This window comes from Stenella coeruleoalba, assembly GCF_951394435.1.
Source record: "Stenella coeruleoalba genome assembly, chromosome: 9".
Classification (NCBI taxonomy): Eukaryota; Metazoa; Chordata; class Mammalia; order Artiodactyla; family Delphinidae; genus Stenella; species Stenella coeruleoalba.
The window spans coordinates 98974628-98984383 of record NC_137155.1 but is presented as its reverse complement, the minus strand read 5'-3'; the positions used below and the strand labels follow the sequence as shown (position 1 = coordinate 98984383).

Sequence of the window (9756 nt, the reverse complement as noted above, 5' to 3'; positions counted from 1 at the left end):
GTCCAATGTGATGGTGTTAGGAGGTGGGGCCTTTGGGAGGTGCTTAAGTCATGAAGGCGGAGCCCTCACGAATCGATTAATCTTCTTATAAAAGAGACCCCGGAAGACCCCTCACCCCTCTGCCATGGGAGGATGTACCGAAAAGTCACAGGTCTTTGACCCAGAAGAAGCCCCTCACGTGACCTTGCTGGTAGCCTGATCCTGGACTTGCAGCCTCCAGAACTGTGAGCAATAAACTTTTGCTGTTTAAAAGCCCCCCAGACTACGGTATTTTGTTACAGCAGCTTGAATGGACGAAGACAATGGGTAACCATTTATATTAGAATCATGTGTATTTTTCTTGGGTTTTTATGAATACATATGTTGCTCTCTTACACGAAGATTAGCATGCTATCTATATATTGTTCTATACCTATTTTCTTACTTAGTATATCCTGAAGATCTTTCCCCATCAGTCTAGAGAATGCCCCTGTTCATTCGTTTCTTTTACAATCACCTAAACTGGCACTGTGTGGACACTCCGTAGTTTATTCAGATCTATAGGCTCTCTCCTGTAGAAGGACGTCTGGGTCGTTTCCAGGCTCTGCCAGTACAAACAGTACTGCAGTGGATTACTGTGTACATCTATTCTTCCTCTGTTTGTAGGTAGATCTCCAGGATAACTCTGAGAAGTTGGATCAGTGTGTCAAAGGGTAAAGGTGTTGGCAATTTTGCTCGATTTTTCCATAGTGTCTTCCTGTGGTTGCACCATTGCATGCCTGTCAGCCACCCAGAAGGGTCCCCCACAGCCCCCCGAGAGGGAGCCGTCGCCTCAGATTCTCCAAACTGATCTGATAGGTCAACTAGTATTTCCGTGAGTGTCCTCGCCTTAGTGATGGAGGTCTTCTCTGGGGTGGAGGCCAAGGCCTGTGTTTCTCATCGGTGTGTGCGCCGCACGCCCGGCCTGGTGTATGGCCTCATCTGCTACGCCTTCTGCAGGAGGCAGCATAGGAGCTGAGGCCTGAGGGGGTTTACTGTCTGTGCTTGGGGTAAGGGGGGCACTCGGGCTTCAGGTGGGAGTTAGTGGGGGGAGGGGGCCTTCACACAGGCCTGTAGGTTCCATTGTAGCTAAAAGGGGGAGGCATCAAGCAGCCCCCGTCCTCCTCAGGGATCCAGCGCTGGACATAGGTGGAGCCATTTTCCAGAGGCCTCACGACCACGAGGTCTCTGGACGCCAGGGACGGGTCCTCTGGGAAGAAGTTGAAGGGCCGGAGCAGGAAGCCCACGGAGTTCCCGGGCGTGGCCGTGTTGGGGATGTCCTCGGAGTGGGGGATGTGCAGGAAGCCCACTGTGACCCAGGCCACCAGGTCCTACAGGAGAGAGGGGTGGGCGGTGCTGAGGATGTTCAGAGGGGAAGGGGTGGGCAACCCCTTCAGAGGGGAAGGGGTGGGCAACCCCTAAGCCCCATGTTTAAGGAAGGGGCAAATCCAGTGACCACCGAGCTTGCTCCCCAAGCAGCAGGCCGGCCCTCACCATCCTGGGACCGGGCACAGATCTTGGGACCGAGCGGGGATCTGGTCTCAGGGTGGGGCTGGAAAGGGCAGAGCTGGTACCTCATCTTCAATGTTCTCATTGTTGTGAAGAAACTCCTCAAAGACCACAGGCGGGTCCCAGGGGTCGTTCTGGTTGTAGACGCTGCTGCTGTGCAGCTCCGACTCCCGGTATTTGGTCACTGCCAGGGGATACCTGTCCGGGCAGAGAGAGGAAGGTAGCCTCCAGCCGCTCCCAGGGAACATCTTCAGGGTCGATGATGGGGGAAAGTTACTGCCTTCGCTCAGCTGCGGGATCATCCCCGGGAGTCAGCCAGACGCACTGTCAACAGAGGCTCCAGGGCTCCGCAGGGGCTCTGTACTGCCCCCCCAAAACAGAGCCATGTGACCAAGATCGTACACACGTGCACACGTACACACACACGCCCAGACATACCACAGCATAGACTCAGAATCTCCTGGACAGAAACACAGACGCACACGGACACAGGGAAACACAGGGACACCGAGAAGAACCTCCCGCCCTCCCGGCCTCCTGGGCCTCCCTCACCTGGCCCAGGTGACAGCCCGTTCCTCCTGCCAGCCCGGGGGCAGCACTTGGTCGGCCATGGAGTGGATCTGCAGTCGGTAGCTGCGCTTGTGGCCCCAGGGGTTCTTCTTGGGGCTGGTAAAGAGCAGGTACTTGGGCAGAGTCTGTCTGAAGAGGAAGGCCGCCTGACGCTCCCGGGAGAACTTCGTCTCCTGGAGAGTCGGCTGGACCAGGCGGTGTCTCGGGCTCCAGGGGTTGGTAATGTTTTCTAGCTTCATGTGCAGGGTCTGGAAGCTATTCTTCGTGCCTGCGTGTGTGCAGGGAAGGAGGAGAGTCAAGCGCTCCGCCCTGGGCCCTCCTTCCCGACCACACCCAGCAACAAACCACAGGAGTGGAGAGGGTATCCGGGGCGTGCACTGAGCCAGACGGTGGTGGAGGGAAGGGACCGAGGAACTAGCAGACAGCTCAGAGTCGGGCACGGCAGCTGCGGTGATTCCACCGCGACTCTGCACAGTTCCTCTTGAGAGCAGAGCTCTGTGTCTGTTTGCTGAGGCCTTGGCCCCAGCAAAGGGCAGCTGACCTTTCCCCAGGGGAAGAGACTATGTCAGTGCCCGCTGGGCCCAGGGGCAAGAGGGGCGGAGTGAGAAGAAGCCGCCCACCTGGTCACGGGGGGCCCTTCTAACATGTGATTTGATGTCAGGCCACATCCTGTCATTACGCCCATGACATCTTTTAAGGTGACACCACTAACTCAGGAGACACGAGGAGTATTCCCGACGTCACCGCATCCACTCAAAGCACCACTGGGCATTATCACCTCCCCCGCCCTGTGCACGCCTTTCTCTCCGGTCCGTCCCCCTAGGGGGTCAATGCAGCACCAGGGGAACAGCTGGCACTATTCACGTTCACCATTTTGCAGGGGCACACGGGTTTCTAGCACTGCAGGTTCCACGCATGCAGGCTGGGTAAACTCTCCTGGTATTGCGCTTCCAGGGGGGGTCTAAGCACCATCTCCCACGAGTGTAAGTTATTGCTCTGATGTGGACATTTGGCCCGGAGGGTGGTTCCGAGCCCGAGTCCTACCTGCCACGTCCAGGTCAACGCGGTAATGCACTAGGTGGGTGTGCAGGTTGCCAAGCAGGTGTGTGTGCAGGCGGGTCCCGTGGCGCAGCCCCTCGGGGGTATAGAAGGTGGCATGGACATAGCCGGTGGCGTGCATCTTGGCCTCCATCACCCCATTGGGGTAGAAGATGAAGTCCCAGATATAGTCATAATTGTAGACCGTCGAAGTGGTCCTCAGCACGAGCACCTGGCCCTTGAGGCCCGCGTAGAAGTTGAAGCCGTCGCTGAAGTTGGAGTTGAAATGCCGCCGGATGGGCACCCCCGTAGGCATCTCGAAGAGACAGAGGGCTCGAGGGTAGAGGACAGGACCGTCGGCGTCGTAGTAGTGGAGGGCATCCAGGAAGGTGGCCGTCTCCGGGCAGTCGATGCCAGGGGCCAGCTCATGAGTGACGCTGCCCAAGCCCCAGCCGACGTCTATGTACTTGGTCTGCATGCCCGCGGGCGTGTGTCCTCCGTACAGCGCCACGGCCTCCTGCACGCTCACCTCGTAGGCTATACGCTCACCTCCGAAGTGCACGTCCAGGACCTGCAGCCCTGAGGACGAGCGCAGCCGGAAGGCGAAGCTCCAGCCCCCGTAGAGCACAGTGTTGTCCTCCAGGCTGTAGCGGGGGCCCTCGGGCTGCACCAGGCGGGGGCCGTTCTTGGTGATGGCGAAGTCCCCACGTGGCTGGTAGAAGGAGAAGAGGGCTGCCTCTGGTAGGTTCTCTCCATCCTTGTCCTTGGCGAGCGGGTCTTCCAGGACTACTGCATCCACCTCTCCGTCGTCATACTTCTGAGCCAGCTCTGCGGGGCTGCGGTAGAACTTCCCGTTGTACCAGACCTGCTCCACCGTCCAGTCTTGGGGGTTCGTGCTTGCGTGATCCACCAGGAGCTCCAGCCCCGTGGGGTGCAGGAAGTAGCCTTCCATATGGCGCTGCAGGATGAACCAAGAGCGGCGCTGGCCGGAGGCCAGGCCACGGGGCGCCACGTCTGTGAACGTCAGGCACCGCTCGTGGCAGTTTCCAAATGTGAAGCCCGTGGTGTGACGGAAAAACTGGTGCAGGGGTTTGCTGGCCTCCTCCAGGGTGTGGCTCAGGAGGCTATACTCTGCCTTGGACATGGGCCTGGAGGCCCAGGAGGCCTGGTGCCCGGGCCTGTGGGGCAGGCGTCGCATGTAATGGGGCCTGGGCAGTGGTCCCACAGCAAACTCGGTGATGTTGGGATGCTCCTGGGCTCCGAAGAAGATGACAGCGCGCGCTTCCCGAACGGGAGCCCGGTGGCCTTTATCCAGAAATTTCAGCACGTGTTGCTTCTTGGGCAGCAGCATCTCAATGAGGAACACGGAGTTCTTGGCCATGGTCAACGTGCTGGCTGGCTGCAGACTCAGCTCCTTCTGGGACCAAAGGAAGCCGTGCACGGCCTTCAGCTCTTGGGCGCTCAGGTCCGCAAACACCCTGCCCTTGTTGCCCGGGGTCCGTGGGGAGCCCTCTGCCGCGGCCAATGTCTGTAGCACCAGGATGGCAGCGCCCGCCCAGCCGAGGGCCAGGGTCTTCCGCCCCATGGTCTGGAATGCAGTGGAATAGATGAACTTAGTTTTATGGGAGGAAATGGGTTTCCACCAGGTCGGGTCTTGGACTACGATATCCCTTGGCCTCGTGTTTTTCCCACAGACTCACTTCCTGGCTCGTCCCCGCCCAGCTCGAGGCAGCCCTCAGTGGCAGCAGGGGACGCACGCAGCTCCCAACACTGCTCTGGTCTCTGCTGTCCATCGACTTTAATTCTGCTGTCTCCTCCCTGGTCCGTAAACCTCTTTTAGTCCCGTAGATTTTCTTACTTGTGCAAACTCCCTTTCCCCTTCTCTGTGCGTTATCTGCGGGGCAGCTCTTATCTCTCCAGCTTTAGGTCACTCGGAGATTCACAGTGCCCCTCAAATCCCACAAAATGCCTATTGTGCCATGGGTATTGACGGCAAAACTGCGTTTTTGATACAACACGATATTTTTTATGTAGATAAAATCTGAAATTTAGCGTAGAAGTTCAAAGATGTGGCTCTGGAGCCAGGCTGCCAGGTTTCGAGTGCTAGTACATCTCACCATTGGGAACAGCTGTGTGGCCTTGGGCTCCTTGTTTAAACTCTCTGGGCCTCCACTCACCCAACGGTGAAATGGAAATAAATGGAAAAATCGGTTGGACAATAAAGATAAAGTGTTTAGAACAAAGCCTGCCTCCTGGGAAGCACTCAAGAAGTGCGAGCTTTTTGTTTTATTTATTTTTATTTTGCGGTACGCGGGCCTCTCACTGTTGTGGCCTCTCCCGCTGCAGAGCACAGGCTCCGAACGCGCAGGCTCAGCGACCATGGCTCACGGGCCCAGCCGCTCCGCGGCATGTGGGATCTTCCCGGACCAGGACACGAACCCGCGTTCCCTGCATCGGCAGGCGGACTCTCAACCACTGCGCCACCAGGGAAGCCCAGGTAACAAATATTTATACCGACAGTTGCTATGCTTTTGGAGTGGCATACAACTTTGGAATGCTGTGAAAACAGTGAGGTTTTAAACCTCTTCAGGACAACTTAAAAAGAATAGAAAACAGGTTGAAGAGTTATTAATCATTATACAACTGCCCAAACAGTTAGCAATTAGGAAAACAACACGGCATTCCAAATCTGACGCTGCAGAAGCTAAAGGAAACCAGCTTGCGGATGCTGCCGCCAGATGGGCAGCTTTAATATTCGTCCTGTCCAGCCTCCGGAATGTCCACTGCTGTCCGCTAACCCTGCTAACTCAATAAAAGATTTCTTTCTACAGGCTCAGGAAATCACCTCTAAAGGAGAGAAACAGATATGGCAACAAAAAGGGGGAATTTTGACCCCTCCACACAAATATGGTTTAGACCTGATAAAACAAAATGAAACCTATAGCGTCTTTTGAAGCCCAATGGCTATTACTCCAACATGTACATTCTTTAACCTGCTGGGTGTCTGAAAAAAGGTTTTTCTGGGGAAAACAATATTTTGGAAAACTTCACCCATAGTGGTGCAGAGGAAATATATTGTATTATTGACAGGGACTTACTGAGACAATTAAAAAAATCGGTAACTACTTTTACAGCAAGCTCCCAGGAGGTGCCAAGGATCGTGGATTACAACCTAGAGATTTTGTTTGTTGGAAAGGACATCAGATAAAAGATTCTTTGCAGCCATGATGGAAAGAACCTTATCAAGTATCAGTATTATTCACTAATCCATGCACAGCCAAACTGAAAGACACCAATTCATGGACTCACACCTCTCGTCTTAAAAAGACCCCTCCACTTGAATGGACTTGGATCCCTGTTTCTGGCTTCAACTAAGGCGAGCATCACCAAGCTAGGATGAGAAGAAGATGACAACAGCAAGAGTCGAAACCAGGCCTGTAAGACCCATCCTACCAGTTCAATTGTACTGTTTACCAAAAGTCTGTCTCTCTATCAAAAAGTTATTGTTTTATTTCTAGCTATGTTTTTGCCCCAAAGTTCAGGACAGGAAGAGAACTCTTTAGTGACACTGTCACAGAATATAGTGACTAGGGGCAATTTAGCTGCGGTTGGATTTGTCATCCAATTCCTAAGTCCACACAAGGCCGAGATAACCCCACATAACTTTCTGTCACTGACTTTTCAGATGTTTCTATCATCTATAAAAAGTCTCCCCATCGGCCTATACCCCCATATTGGTTTACTACATTCCATTAGTTTACTCAGTTCTGAAGTTTCTATGATGAGAAAGTCCTGCTGAAAAATCAAACGACACTTGATTTTTAAAACTGCTTTGCAGGTGAAAACTTACGCTGTAATCCAGACAGCGTTATGCTCATACCAGATGAGTCCTCTAACATAACCTTCTAATGACTCACATAAGAAGCCAGATTTCTGCCCTGGGGAATTCCCTTTCTAGTCTAAATGAAATCTTGAATAAATGGCTCAGTTCTGGGGACTCGTAGCTTAAATCTCTGCTTCTGACTTTGCTATTGTTGTTGGCCATGTTGATTGTGTTCTATGTCATTTAGAGACTAATAATCTCTTGTGCCTCTCGATGTATATTCAAAACTCCACCTAAAATACCGATGTCTAAATGACTTGAAACTACCGATCATATCTATAGCTCTATATAAAATAGTGGGCACGCACAGTTCACATACAGAGTAAAATTGGCATAAGTCTTATCGGACAACCTAGAGTTGCCTATCAGTCCATGCCAAGCATTCTACTAGCCTAATCCCCTTAAAGGAAAGAAAGAACTGGGCTGTTAAGACAGGGCATTGGGGGACATGGTGGATCCAGAGCAGATAAGCAACCCTCCTGGCCTTGGGGGACCAAATATTTGCTCACCAAATGCTTTCTACTGAAAGATTAATGATCTTAAAGGGGGGAAATAATGAAATAAAATTTACATGTTAAGGTAGGGCAAGAAAGACTTAAACATAGAATTCTCTCTCTGTGTTTGTTTGGGCCTCCCTCCTTCCCTCCTTAAAATGCAAGGTGCATCTGCGTTACACATTAACCAGAGGTCCTCAAAGATGGGAGTGCCTGCTGGACCGTAACGATCAATTTTCCCCCTTTCTTCTGATGCTAGCAATGCAACCGCTTATAAGAAGAGTGTGCTTTCCCGGCTCTGCAGGGGGTCATGGTGACTTGCGGCTTTGCTCCCTGTGTGTTTACCTGGACTGTGCATCCTTGGTGAACTTTATGTAAAATGTCAATATGGCATTTTGATGTATGATCCTTTTGTCTTGAAAATGTATGTGACTGTGCCTTCCACTTCTAACTGGTAGAGCAGCTCTCAGAGCTTCCTGAGAATCTGCTCCCTGAGTTCTAATCCTCAGTTTGACTTGCATCAAATTCTCCTTTTTCCTTCTTAACTTGGTAGTTAACTGAATTTTCATCAACACTTCTTATCCCCAGATTGCTTTCTGCTCCGCTAAGGAGGGAGATGAGGAAGAGACCTGCGGTCCTTTAAGCCGAACTTGGCGATTCCTTTAACCTTTCCCTTTCCCAGGACCATCCTCTTGTCCAATGTCCAAATGGGCAGTGGGTGAGGTGGACAATGAAGCCATGGGAGAAGGGAGAACCTAGTGGCCAGTGAGACCTCCATGCTGGGAGATGTGAAACGCACCCTCTCCTCCCCACTGTTCGTCTCCAGCACCCGAAGGACAGAAGCCGCCTCCTCACGGCACATTTCCCATCTTGCCCCCGGGCGGCTTGTGCCCTGGAGTGACACCTTCTGGGCTGTGTCTTGTGTACTTGTTTCTCTTGACCCTTCACTCCATGTCCATCTTCCCTTGCTTCCCTCCTTCCCAGTCAACCCCTGCTTGACTCTCCCCGGATACCCCATCAGTACGTACCTGTGTGCTCTGCTCTGGACTCACCTCTGCTGCCAGACTTTGTCTCTGACTCCTTGAGCTTTATGGCTCTACTGGTCCCGCCCTGGAGGGAGGGACAGGGTGAGGCATGTGCTGACTAAGGTGGTGACCTACAGCTCAGGAGCTCCACAATGGGCAAGGGCAGTGGTACAAGGAAGTGCACGGGGCTCTGGCGGCTGCAGCCCAAAAGGTGCCTGTTACCCCAAGTACCCAAGTTTGGAAACTGCCCAGTCCTTCACCACTTTAGCAGCTGGGTTCACTTCTGTTCTCCCCAACAACACCTGTGCCCTAGATCTGCTTCCCTATCATCCTCCTTCTGCAGGGACACCTTTCGCAGGCGTTGTCTGTGTTTCCTCTGTTATGATCTGTGCTGTGCCAAGGTCCGTTAAAGTAGGTGGTGAGTTTCAGAGGCCGGAGATAAGGAAAAGGAGAAATTTACCAGCAAGTAGTCTCACCTGAAGCAGATATACGGACGGAGGCAGAAGCTGGTAGAGACGGACACCAAAACAAACACCAGAGAATTTAACCCGTGTGTAAATGGAGAATCAGAGACAGAGCAGTTTGGGAGAGAGAAGCCACTGAGCTGAGACTCCAGAAGAAGTCATATTAGCCATCTCTGAGACCCTGACAGGATTCAGGAAGGAGGGAGGAGCTGGCTGGGAAGAAAGTCTATCAGGAGGGCTGAGGCTGCGGCCCAGAGAAGGGAAAAGGGAAAGGGAAGTGCGGGTGGGATGGGGCAGGTACCCGTGCCAGGAGGGGAGATGGTACTAGAGTGGCTTAGTTAGATGGCAAGGGCAAAACTGGGCAGAGAGGATGCTCTTGGTCAAAGGGAAAGAACAGTCAGGAACATTGTGTGGCTTGGGAGAACCAAGCTACACAATTCCCTTGCTCACCGATTCTTGACGGCTTATTCTTTTATTATTACATGCCTTTTGTCTTTCTCATCATTATCTTCCTGCTTCTTGCAAGTCATTTCAGTATTTACTGACAGCCAGATGAAGGAAGGAGGAAACTGTTAATCAACCCGATACTTGTTTGCAATTTCAGAAATCAGAACGTCAGATGACAAGTGCTGGTTAAGGATGTGGAGAAATCAGAACCCTCTACAGAGTCCTCAGGAATGTGAACGGTGCAGCCACTTTGGAAAACAGGCTGGCAGCTCCTCAAATGATTAAACATAGAGTTACCGTATGTCCGG

At 52.6% G+C, this 9756-nt stretch overlaps 1 protein-coding gene across 1 annotated transcript; it reads right to left on the bottom strand.

The window, feature by feature from the left end:
- Positions 1 to 296: 296 nt before the first annotated feature.
- Positions 297 to 8578, bottom strand: AOC1 (amine oxidase copper containing 1). The gene is made up of 5 exons (XM_079931906.1): positions 8541 to 8578; positions 3142 to 4723; positions 2080 to 2365; positions 1593 to 1725; positions 297 to 1349 (listed from the first exon to the last, which is right to left on the bottom strand). The coding sequence occupies exons 2-5, from the start codon at positions 4718 to 4720 to the stop codon at positions 1080 to 1082; spliced, it is 2268 nt and encodes a 755-aa protein (XP_079788032.1). The 5' UTR covers positions 4721 to 4723; positions 8541 to 8578; the 3' UTR covers positions 297 to 1079.
- Positions 8579 to 9756: the final 1178 nt, after the last annotated feature.

Coding starts and splice junctions, on each gene's coding strand:
- AOC1 (XM_079931906.1), bottom strand. CDS start 4,720: ATGGGGCGGAAGACCCTGGCCCTCGGCTGGGCGGGCGCTGCCATCCTG. Junction 2,366..3,141: donor CGTTGACCTGGACGTGGCAG/GTAGGACTCGGG, acceptor GCACACACGCAG/GCACGAAGAATAGCTTCCAG. Junction 1,726..2,079: donor CGGGCTGTCACCTGGGCCAG/GTGAGGGAGGCC, acceptor CTGCCCGGACAG/GTATCCCCTGGCAGTGACCA.